This window comes from Colobus angolensis, unplaced genomic scaffold, assembly GCF_000951035.1.
Source record: "Colobus angolensis palliatus isolate OR3802 unplaced genomic scaffold, Cang.pa_1.0 Scaffold51, whole genome shotgun sequence".
Classification (NCBI taxonomy): Eukaryota; Metazoa; Chordata; class Mammalia; order Primates; family Cercopithecidae; genus Colobus; species Colobus angolensis.
In genome coordinates, this window is record NW_012118599.1 from 4,522,844 (window position 1) to 4,535,565 (window position 12,722).

A 12,722-nucleotide genomic window follows, 5' to 3' on the forward strand; every position below is an offset into this window, starting at 1 on the left:
TTGGTGATTTCACTATTTAAAAATGGCCCCCAACTGTCATGCAGAAGTGCCGTCTAGTGTCCTGAGCGTAGGATGACTGTGATGTGCCTCATGGAGATAGCATATGTGGTTAGATAAGCTTTATTCTGGCATGAGTTATAGCACTGTTGGCCATGAATTCAATGTTAATGAATCAACAATGTACGTTCAATTAGGTGTCTTTAAACAGAAACGCACATAAAACAAGGTTATGAATTGATCTGTTGACAAAAATGGGACCAGAGGCTCGCAGGAACCTAACCCTGTATTTCTCCCAGGAGCAATGTTTCAGTGTTCAGTAATTCAGTGTTTGCAGTGACTTGAGAGAACATAACTCGTGTGAATGATGACAGTTAACTGTATATGTTGGGCGAGGGCAAGAATATATGTAGAGCCCACATACCAGATGTCTATCTTCCTTTAAAAAAAAATGCAAAAGTTCTCAGACTTGGCAGTGCATCGGAATGCTCTGGGGAGTTTGACAAAATGCCCATGCCCCAAAGAGTCTGGTTTAATTGGCTGGGGTGTGGCTCAGGCAGAGAGATTTTAGAAGCTCCCCCAGGGATTCTAATGTGCAGCCGGAGATGAACACCAGTGCTCTTCACAATGAGTGATAATGTGTCTTAGAAGTGGACCCTGGCCAGCTGAAGGAGGCTCTCTGGGGCCAGCAGCACCTCCTCATACCCGCTCAAGATCCAGAGCCCAGGGGAGGGTGTCCGGTTGGCCGGGCTCCTGCCCTGAGGGTCTGTCCCCTCCATCCTCCCATCCCCCGTAGTGACTCCACACACATCCTATGCCCACACACAGCTGGAGGGAGGCTTCCCGCAGGAAACCCTGGTACTGTTAAGAGAGGAGAATGGATGGCAGACAGCCCAAGCCCCACAGAGGTCCACTCCACCCTGTACTCCAAAAGACATGTACATTTCCTGAATGAAATCAAGTGAGAGATATGTGCCTAGGCAGGGTAGTGTTTGGTTAATGCCTGCCTGCCTTTCCCCTGGCTCTTCCTTTCTCTCATTTCTTCCAACTCCTCTGAGCTTCCTTCACAGGGATTTCAGGCTGAGAAGATGAGGTTTATTTTCAGAGGAGTCTTGTCAGACAATATGGAGTGTTAGGTGGTTGGGCCAGGAATGACCTATATGAGTGGAGTTCAGAGAAGGAGAACCACCATGGCTAGCGTGGTCAGGAGGGGCTCTGGCGGAGCTGGATTCAGGTGGCTTAGTGCCTGGACAGGTCTCACAGAGAAGGCCATTGGTGACAGAGCACAGCCTGGATGATGGCACTGGGAACAGCTCCCGTGACAGAGGGGGAATAAGTACAGCTGAGTGAAACTGACTTGGCTTTTGATTTTTCATCTTAAGCAGTGAGCCATTACTGAGCACTTACTGTGTGCATCTGGGCTCCTTATGTGAGAGGGGCTGCGAGGATAAATGTGACAGGACGGCACAGTCGCTGCCTGTGGGACTGTGAGGAGTCTGATGAGAACTATGGAGGAGGTGAGAGGCTGATGAGACCTATGAACAAGGGTAAGGAAACGATAAAAACAGCAGAGCATGACACAGAGTGCATCCGGCAAGCAGAGATCATGCCCTTGAACAGCTGGGAATGGCTTCACGTTACAATTGAGGTGGGTCGTGAAGGGATGCGTGAGATTCTAAGCAGGACAACTGTGTGTGTGGTGGTGGGTATAGGAAAGGTAGGACACAAACTGAGAGGGGCTAAAACTCCCCAAAGGAAGTAAGGACTAGAATGTATTGGCTGAAACCCAGCACATCTGTTCTAAAGAAAATACAGGCAGTCGGACGGGAAGGTAGGTTGAGAACACTGAAAAAGGTCTTGACCACAGGTATTAAGGTTTTAGGGTGGGGATTAGGAAGACCTGTACATTCAGATAGGGCTTGGTGTTTGCTATCAATCCTTCTCTTAGCTAATCTCATTTGGGTTGTTCCCTGCAAGCTTGATAGGACATGTCTAAGGCAGCAGCACAAAAACACAAGAAGGCTCGTCCTGCGTCTCTGTGTACAGAGTAAATGACACCCGCTGAATGGGATGGGTCTTGTTGACCAGGGGATGGGGGAGATTTACTCTTTAAAGGAGAGGGTTGTCTCTAGAAGTAGCTGAGGATAGTGACCTCTTGCTGGCATGTCTGGGCAACACAGGGCATCTGTGATGCATCATTCACTCATTTCCATGCTGCCTTTGCCACTGTCCAATGTGTTTGTCCCCCACCCGGTCCCTCACATGTGCATCCTTCAAACCTCTGTTAGAGAAGAACCAGCACCCTTTATTGATGAGGTGTCTCCAGAGGGCCCTTGGGAAAGGCCTGGTCCTGGGCCTCCTCCTCACCTGGCCTCGCTGCAGGTTTCAGAACAGTGTAGATGGTGGTTCTCAGGCCCACCTGCACATCCGAAACCTCTGGGGATCTTTGAACAACGCTAACAGCTGGGCCAGCACCACACCAGTCTGTAGTACCCAGACCAGCTGAGGTGTTACAAACACCCCGGATTTTATGGACAAGCAGACTGAGGCTCGGCGTATAAGATTACTTGCTGGTAGTTACATAGCAAGAAAATGGTAGAGCTGGCATTTGAACCCAGGTAGTGGATTCTTGAGGCCAAGCTTCAAACCCCCAGGTTTTGTCATCTCTCCCCTGCTGGCTAAACTGTCACAGTACTGATTTGGCCATTCATAACTAGGTGGAAACCACAGTGTTTTGTTTCACAGCACAACTAAGATTTTAAAGGCAGTTTTTGAAATAAGCCAGCAATGTGGGATGTTACATCTGGTCCCATGACTCCCAGTAAGGTAGATGTGAAATTAGCAGCTGGAATTCTCTGTTTCTGAAGCTCAGGTGTAGACTTTCAGGTTGCTCTTCAATGCACAGGCAGCCAAAGTGCTGGGGAAACCTCAGCTAGGCCCTAACCTTCTTGAAGGTTGTGACTTTATTTATTAGTTTCTGTCTTCCACAATGCTGATGCACAGAAGTAAACTGATAAATATCTGACTGAATGAATGAATGAATGGCTAACAGATTTGTACTATTCACTTGTGAGCTCCCATCTTGTCACACACAGCTTGTTTCATCTCGTCTGCAGTGAGTATCAGTCTAGATACCATCTGGGTCCCAGGGTACAGGTATTGAGAGGCATGTCATTAAAGAAAAATAGAACAAAAACTAGTGCTAACTCTGCATTAGGCAGAACCCTTCAGTCAAGAGGTTTGAGGGTCTAAGATGTAAAAGGGGCGGTTAGCAGCTTCCACTTGTTTCTTTTGATGTGGCCAAAAGCTAAACTGGAACTCTTTTCCTTTGTTTTACAGGTCACAGCCAAGACTGCCTTTCTATTTATTTTACCTCAGTATAACATTAGCGTGCCTACAGCAGGTAAGAATCACTGGTCTCCATCTTCTCCTGGCCCTGTTAATCCTGAAGAACCTGGAAAGCTTCCTTTTCACCATCCGTGTACAATCTTTTTTTTTTCTTTTCCCATGGTGGAGTCTCTGCTCTGTCACCCAGACTGGAGCGCAGTGGCGCAATCTTGGCTCACTGCAACCTCTGCATCCCAGGTTCAAGCAGTTCTCCTGCCTCAGCCTCACAAGTAGCGGGGATTACAGGTGTGTGCCACCACACCCTGCTAATTTTTGTATTCTTAGTAGAGATGGAGTTTCACCATGTTGGCCAGGCTGGTCTCGAACTCCTGACCTCGTGATCCACCCGCCTTGGCCTCCCACAGTGCAGGGATTGCAGGCGTGAGCCACCACACCTAGCTGTGTATAATCTTTTTAGATATTGAAACCAGCCTCCGGCAGCCTCCACCACTGAGATTGCAGTGGTGCAGTATTAACAGCTAAGAACTTCCCTCTCTTCTGCTCTCTCTTCTTCATCAGAAGAGGACCTGCTGCACCACGTGGTGCTTCATGCAGTTCCTACTCCTTTCTCCAAAGCATCTAACATTGAGTTCTGTTGGAGACAGGACATGAGACATCGTGACCATTGATCTGTTCTCCAGAGCATGGCTTCCTTTTAACATTTTCATTGAGGACAATGGGCAGGATGTTGCGTTTTGATAGTGCATGGAAGCATGTTTGGGGGACAGAGTGCTGCACTCTTGACTGGGTTGGGGTAAGGACTGAACCTCAGGCCCAGCCCCAAGTCTTGTTTCATGGCTGTTGTTAAGGCCCACTGACTACAGCTGCTGCATCACAAGCTTCCCCCATAGTGGCTGGGCATTTCCAAGCACTTACAGGGAACCCAGCCAGCATCATGCGAGGTACCACAGCGGCCTCACTGGCAGTTCCCAGTACGGCTGAGGGGCTGCAGCTCAAGGAGCAGCAGGGCCAGGCAGGTAAATCGCTGAACTGGACAGGGGAGAGGGTCTATCTAAAGGAGTAGCTGCTGCTCACTTCCAGCCAGTTGTCACATAGGAGTGTAAACCCTGTGTGCCTAAGAACTTCCTTTTCCACCCCCCATAAGAGAATCCAAAGAAATCTCTTTTTAGGTAGAAAAACTCTGATTTTTAAATGTTGCCAACTAATTTAGAAATTCTGCAAACACCATGCGGGTCAATGTTGTGTAAACCAAACCAACACATCTGAAGGCCGAGTCCAGCCCTTGGGCACAGGTCTGCAACTTTGGGCTTCTCAGATCCCGCCACCAGCACCTGAGTATCACTCCTTTCTCAGTAGCAAAGTCCCGGGTGGCCTCTTGATGAACAAAGGAAGGACTTTTGTTTGCTGAACCTAGTTCTTTCCTCTTTATTCTTTTGTTGTTGTTTTTGTTTGTTTGTTTGTTTTGGACGGAGTTTCACTCTTGTTGCCCAGGCTGGAGTGCAATGGCGCGATCTCAGCTCACTGCAGCCTCCGCCTCCCAGGTTGAAGTGATTCTCCTGCCTCAGCCTCCCAAGTAGCTGGGATTACAGGCATGCACCACCATGCCTGGCTCATTTTGTGTTTTTAGTAGAGACAGGGTTTCTCCATGTTGGTCAGGCTGGTCTCGAACTCTTGACCTCAGGTGATCCGCCCACCTTGGCCTCCCAAAGTGCTGGGATTATAGGCATGAGCCACCACACCTGGCCTTTTTTTTTTTGGACGGAGTTTCGCTCTTGTTGCCCAGGCTAGAGTACAATGGCGCAATATTGACTCACTGTAACCTCCACCTCCCGGGTTCAGGTGATTCTCCTGCCTCAGCCTCCCAAGTAGCTGGGATTACAGGTATGCGCCACCACGCCTGGCTAATTTTTTGTAGAGAAGGGGTTTCACCATGTTAGGCTGGCTGGTCTTGTACTCCTGACCTCAGGTAATCTACCCGCCTCCGTCTCCCAAAGTGCTGGGATTACAGGCATGTGCCACTGCACGCGGCCTTTTCCTCTTTATAGTAGAGAAGTGACTTTAAGGTGAGATTCTTTTCCTTGTCTGGCTCTGCCAGCTACTAGCTAAAAGACTTTGGTGGCAAATCCTGAACCTGCAGCTCATGGAGGATATAGCCATGAATCTTTCCCGGGCCCACCATCCCCTGCAGTCACTGTGGCCAGGATTGGAAGGAAGCCATGCTTTTCTGGGGCAACCAAGTCAGTTTCTTCATCTGAGAGTCAAACCTAGGGACGTTGGCAAGAGAGGAAGAAAACTATGCCACGAAAGAGACTGGAGAGCATCTCTGCCCTCAGTAGGCCAGGAACCATGTGGCCAGCACCAGTGGTCAGGAAGCAGACAAATGCCTGCTCATCCCAGGGCACACTCCAGTGCTGGGGCACGTGGATGATGTAGCTCAGGGCTGTGTGTTCTAAGTCAAATCCGGGCATATTTACTCTTGCCTCTTGAAAATCCTAGTAACAGAGACTCGACTGTACTCAAGACTTACTGATTTATTTTTTAGTTTAAAAAAATTGTAAAATATATATAACATAAAATGTACCATCGTAACCATTTTTAAGCGTGTAACTTAGTGGCACTAAGTACATTCACATTGTTGTGCTACCATCACCACCATCCATCTCCAGAACTCTTTTCATCTTGCAGATTGAAACTCTGCCCACCAAACCCTAACTCCCCTTTCCCTACCCCCTCTAGCCCCCAACAGCCCCCATTCCATTTTTTGTCTCTGTGAATTTGACTACCTTAGGTACTTCATATAAGTGAAATATAGATAGTATTTGACCTTTTGTAACTAGTTAAAATGTATTCTTCAGCACTTTTTCAAAATACATTTATGTGAGTGATACATAAGTCTTAGAGAAAAATTATAACACAGAAAACCATTAAGAAGATAAAAGTCACACAGGACCCCATCATCCAGAAAAAACTAAAGTTAGAATGTTTTGGAATATTGATTTATAACACAATTTTTTGCTATTATAATATGATAAACCTTTTTGTGTGTCATCGATTATCATTCCATTCAACCAGATATTCTGAAAAGCTGCAGGCTGTTTCTTAATAGGGATTACCACAAATTATCCAATCAGCCCCATATGGATATTTAAGTTTCCTGTTTTTATTGTAAATAGTACTACAGTGAACATTCTTGTGGCTAAATTTTTACATTTATTTATGATTGCTTTCTTAGGATAACTTCGTATTCCTGGAACTTCTAGGTTAAGTAGTATGTAAAGGTTTTATGTATGTGTTGCCAAAATATCCTCTGTCATTTAATACTCGTGACCCATAAACCCTCAATTTTAAAGTTGTTTTGTAAATATAAAATGCACAGGATTTAAAAAAAAAATCAGAATGCCAGTTTATAAATGTCTACAGAGACAGCCATTTATCAAATATTGTGCTGGTGTTTTCATTACATTTCTCCCTGAAGTCAACTTACAGCGGATGCTGGATCATACCCCACATACCCAGAGCTGTGTTACTAATTTACCATGTGAAAGAATTGTCCTGGAGACCACAAAAGTTGATGTGCATGTGATTGGGCATCCTTTTATTATAAGAAGGGCTACTTGTAAAGCCAGATCATGATCAGAGGGTTGATTTTTGAGTTTGAAACCTTCCCAGAGACGCTGGCAAGACAAGTGATATCCTCAAGCATTGTTCTCACAACAGCATGAGAAGCATAGACACAGCACACTCTAGAGCTGAACTCAGACCCTCTGGGCAGAACAAGCTTCCTACAGTGTTTGAGTAAGGGGGAATGGGGGTAGTGGAGTGCCACCGTGTCACGCCTTCATTTGCTTAATTAATTAATCAAGCTAGACAAATATTTGTGTGCCCGTTGTGGGCCAGGGTCTGGGTGTAAAATAATGTACAGACCCCATCTGATCTCTGAAACTTACCATTTATTAGAGAGAGATAGGTAATAAATAAGTAAACAGTGAATTAAATTGTAGTTGTGATAGGGTGATGAAGGACATGTACAAGGTTATGTGGTAAGGAAAAACAAAGGGGTGGCGACAGAAGATGTTTCTGAGTGTGGGGTTGCGTTGTGTTGTGAGTAGAGGGAGAGGTCTGGGCAGAAGAAAGCACTCCGTGCACAGGGACCAGCATAAGCAAAAGCCCTCAAGTGAGGCACAGACACCTCGGGAGGTTCTAGTAACACCTCGGGGGGCGCGGTGGCTCTAGTAACTGTACATAGGCCAGCGTGACTTGAGCCAGTGGGCTTTGGCGTTTTCCCAGGGTGGGACTATTGAATTTTGCTCCTGGAATCCTCCTCCAGGCCCAGAACAGACCTGGGCAGAGGAAAAGGTACAGTAAAGTACATGGTAAATGGAGGGGGTTTCAGTTACTTTAGAAAGAGAAGATTAAGTGTTTTAAGTAGCCTATCTTTTATTTAAATCTTGCCATTTGGGGCTATTGGAAATATGACAAGCAAATAATCAAGAGAGAGAATGAAATCAGAATAGCCTGCTTAATTTTGTTTTGAGCTTCTTAATCACTAACCCAATATGGTAATTGTTTGGTTTGTAAGAACTGGAGGAAAGCAAACTTCTCATGGGAAAAAACACTGTACAATAACAAGTCTGTTAAGGTTGTGATTTTAAAAACCCTCCCCGAAATCTCTTTAGATCGCGCTCTACTCTTGGAAATGTACCTTTTTTTTTTGTATAACCAGCGTAAATTCTGACTTCTAAGGTTTCTTCCGTAAGTAGTGTGTAACTTGCTCAACTCAACATTTAAAACTGAATTTTAGTAGAGCCAGTAACTGTTTTCATACAAGGGGGTCCATCATTTCCAAATCCCTGTGTCTTCCTCAGCTGACATTTTCAAGTTCTAAGGAACAAAGTTAATAAGTAATGTGGTTGAGGCTTTTTCTTGAAGGTTTTGTTTTGCCATAACTCCCTCTTCTTCTGTATTCCTTTCTCTTCTTCCCAGCTCCCAGTACTAGTTTCCTAGGGCCAGTGTAACAAAAGTACCACAAACCTAGAGGCTAAAACAATAGAAATTTACCATCCCAGCCTTCTGGAGGCTAGAATCCCGAGACCATGGGGCCAGCAGAGGGGCCCCGCTCCTCGGAAGGCTCTGGGAAGGGTCTAGTCCAGGCTTCCCTCCTGGCTTCTGGTAGTTCCTTTGCGTGCGGCAGTGCAGTGCCCGTCTTCACACGGAATTCTCCCTGTGTACACGTCTGTGTGTCCAAATTTCTCTTTTTCATAAGGACACAGTCATGTTGGATTAGAGGCCCAACCCACTCCACGGTGACCTCATCTTAACTAACTACATCTGCAGAGACCCTGTTTCTAAATGAGGTCACATTCTGAGGTGCTGGAAGTTAGGACATCCACAAGAGTTTTGGTGGAGGTGGGGGAGACACAATTTAGCTCATAACACCAGCTATAAATTTATGACTTTGTGCATTATAATCAGCTGGTTAAAAAAAAGTAAGCTTCATTCAGAGAGATGCACACAGTAGTGGCAGTGATGCATCTTATGCATCCTGGTGGAGCCCCTGCCGCCCTGGCATCCTTGAGGTTTTCTTTAAGGACAACAGTGATGAAGCAGGAGATATTCCTTTACTAACTTCCTGCTCTCCTCATTTCTGCTTGCCATTCTATTAGCATACAAATTCAGGACTGCCAGTGAAATTTTCAGATAAACAATAGATATCTTTTTAAAAGTATAAGTACGTCCCAAATGATGTATGAGATAGAATTATACTAGAAAATTAATCATCGTTTATCTGAAATTCAAATTTAACTGGCCACAACCGTCCACCCTGCTCAGTTCTGGCAAGGAATAAAATGTGTGTTTTCTGGTCTTACCATTACACACTCTGAGTCTTCTTTCTAATTAAACTACCCCAGAGTATCTCGTGTGTGATCAGAAATGTATAGACTATAAAGGTCAGAAAAGAAAAGTTTGATTCTTCCCACAGGCAGACTCCAAGCCTGTTGACTTCCTCTCTGATCTACAACAGGTGAGCCCAAACGGGCTAAGCATTTAGCCACAAGGTTGTCTTGGGTTGTGCTTCTAATTTGCTGAATTGTTTTGGGCAAAACACTTAACACCTGGGTCTCTATCTCCCATCTGCAAAATCCAGAGTGATGACCACTCCCTCAACCCCAGTGGTTCTTGTAGACAGGAAGCCCTGGGAGTCCTCTGAAGGGTTTGCTGCTCAGATTTTCCGTAGACCAACACCATCGGCACCACCTGGGAACCTGTGAGAAACACAGACTTTCAGGCCCCACTGCAGACCTGCTACATCAAAACCTACATTTTAACAAGAGCTCCGGAGGTTCCTGTGGCCCATAAAGCCCGAGAAGCATGGTTTTAAGTGAGGTAGGCGAAAATCTCTAGTTAGGCTTTCAAATAATCCTGCGCTTCTAACCGCAAAGGTAAGATAGGGAAACCCGTAAACCCAGTAACTCATTTGCATCTTTCTGTCCTTTTCTAGTTTTAGTTTCTCTATAAATATCGGGTCCTGGGAAAGGTTGGGGGAGGTGGGGAGTATCACTAGTGGAGTTGGTTTCCAGCTGGGGCTACAGCTCCCTAAGAAGTCATGTACACGTTTGTGGCTGGGCGCAGTGGCTCATACTTGTAATCCCAGCACTTTGGGAGGCCGAGGCGGGCGGATCAAGAGGTCAGGAGATCAAGACCATCCTGGCTAACACAGTGAAACCCCGTCTCTACTGAAAATACAAAAAATTTAGCCGGGCATGATGACACCCACCTGTAGTCCCAGCTGCTTGGGGGGCTTAGGCAGGAGAATCGCTTGAACCCGGGAGGTGGAGGTTGCAGTGAGCTGAGACCGCGCCACTGCACTCTAGCCTGGGTGACACAGCGAGACTCCGTCTCAAAAAAAAAAAAAAAAAAAGTCACGTACCTGTTTGTAAGGCAATGTGGGCAGCAGTTCTGGTAGCTTTGACATTGCTCAGCCTGCCTGCTGCTGCACACCTAGAACACCAAGGTTGAGGCTGAGGGAGCTCTTCCAGAGAAAGGTTTGTTTTGCAGTGATCAAAGGTAATAAGGATCCATCCCCAGGCCCTGTGGATCCCAATTGGCTTTATTACTACCATCTGCTCTGTTGCATTTTGCAGCCAGAGATGAAAGGCCTGAGAACCTCCTACACCATAGCTTGGCCATTGTTCTTGCAGCCTCTTCTAGGATGAGACTCGCTGCAGTCAAAACAACCTCAGACAGATGGTTTTAAAGCCTCATTCAGCCAAAGGCCTTTTTCCAGGGCTCAAATGATTCTTATTCCCTTTGGTGATTGGCAGGAATTAGTGTTGTCTCCTGCTTATATCATATACTTGAAAGATTGGCATCACATATCAAGCTGAGCCCCTCTTTGTAAGATGAGCTCATGGGGGTCAAGAAAGGAAAGAGACAGGTGGACAGCGGTGGCTCTGGAGATGGAGGCCATACTTGATTATAGATGAAAGCTACCTAATCTGTGGCCCATACAGCTGGAGGAGACTTGAGACTCATCTAGCCCAGCCTGCTTCTTTTACAGCCAAGGAAACTGAGGCTCAGAGAATTGATTCGTGCTCCCAAGGATGCAGCAGTGAGAGCCAAGGAGGGGCCGGGGTGCTCACACCTATACAGCAGCAGGGTTCTGGAAAGCTTTAGAAAAGCTGGGTTTATCAAATGGGGCAGTGGGCATAGGCAGTCCCAACCAGGGAGGCAGAGACTTGGCTCTGTCCTGGCCCTGTTGAGCCAAATAGCCACAAAGATCTCCTCTGACCCTGAGGTTCTGTTTGTATGAATAGGAGAAAAACCACGGCCCTCAATGTCCCTGGCCTTATTGGTTGGCCATCTGAAAAAGAATGGGGAGCCTCTGACCCAGGATTTGTGGCCAGTCCTGGGCTTGATTTTTTCCCCAATAACTAAAACTTATTAAGTGTAACAATTGTGCAGAAAGGTGGACAAATCATATGTTCAGCTCAACGAATTTTCACACACTGAACACCCATGCAGCGTAGAAGTGTCTTCTTCAGACGCAGCTTGATTTTTATCCAATTCCCTGTCGTAGCTCAGATAATTTATCCCATTCTGTGTGGAGCTTGTAGAGGCTTAAATAAGCAGAGCCACAGAGTGGCTGTGGCTGATTGTTAACCAGCCTGAAGCCTGCAGTCAGCAGGAACGTGGCTAGAGCCTGCAGACCCACGTCTTTGAACTGCTGCGCTGAGCCCCCAAATGTCTCTTCTCCTAGTGAATCATCTTGCTCTTACCCCCACCCCATCCCGCACCCTTTCTGACCTGGACCCCACCCCACATCTTTACTTGAACTTCACTTTCCTATTTCTTCTGATCAAATTGTTTCTTCTATCTAGGTAGGATGATTTTTTTCTTTTTTTTGAGATGGAGTCTTGCTCTGTTGCCCAGACTGGAGAGCAGTGGTGCGATCTTTGCTCACTGCATCCTCCACCTCCTGGGTTCAAGCTATTCTACTGCCTCAGCCTCCCGAGTAGCAAGGACTACAGGCACCCGCCACCATGCCCAACTAATTTTTGTATTGTTAATAGGGACGGGGTTTCACCATGTTGGCCAGGTTGGTCTGGAACCCCTGACCTCAAGTGATCCACCACCTTAGCCTCTCAGAGTGCTGGGATTACAGGTGTGAGCCACCACACCCAGCCAGATAATTTTTTTTTTCCAATCACTTGTTTTTACTGAAATAATTTTTGTCAATTTGTTATTGACAAACAATTGTCAAATTGTTATTTTTTTCACGTAAGTTAAAAAAAAGCCTTAATTAAAAAAAAATTTTTGTATGTGATTCTTGAGAGATTATTTTTTCTTTACAGCTCTTCGTGAATTTTAAAATGTTCACACATTCCCCTAGCTATAAGCATTCTTCACGTGAGGCAGCCTATGGAGTGCATGTGTCATGCCCAGGCGATGTTGTATTCAGAAGTCACAGAACTTTGAAGTACAGTGGAGTCTGTAGTATGTGCCTAGCACCTAGGAATCCTTGTATATTTCTTTCTGGAAAGCTACAGGGAGAGTTACAGCCTTATAAAAAGGAATGGTGCATCAAGAAAGCAATGCCAGCTGGGTGCGGTGGCTCATGCTTGTCATCCCAGCACTTTGGGAGGCCAAGGCAGGCAGAATCATTTGAGGTCAGGAGTTTGAGACCAGCCTGGCCAACATGGCAAAACCCAGTCTGTAGTAAAAATGCAAAAAAATTAGCCGGGTGTGGTGGGGCACACCTGCAATTCCAGCTGCTTGGGAGGCTGAGGCATGAGAATTGCTTGAGCCTGGGAGGCAGAGGTTGTAGTGAGCTGAGATCATGCCACTTCACTCCAGCCTTGGGGGGGAAGAAAAAAAAA

The 12,722-nt window shown here is 46.2% G+C and overlaps 1 protein-coding gene across 1 annotated transcript in view; it reads left to right on the forward strand.

The window, feature by feature from the left end:
- Positions 1-12,722, forward strand: part of TRAM2 (translocation associated membrane protein 2) — an 88,388-nt gene that overhangs the window by 45,430 nt on the left and 30,236 nt on the right. The window contains exon 2 of the mRNA XM_011960238.1: positions 3,337-3,400. Coding sequence (XP_011815628.1) covers positions 3,337-3,400 — 64 coding nt within the window. The remainder of the gene's footprint in view (positions 1-3,336; positions 3,401-12,722) is intronic.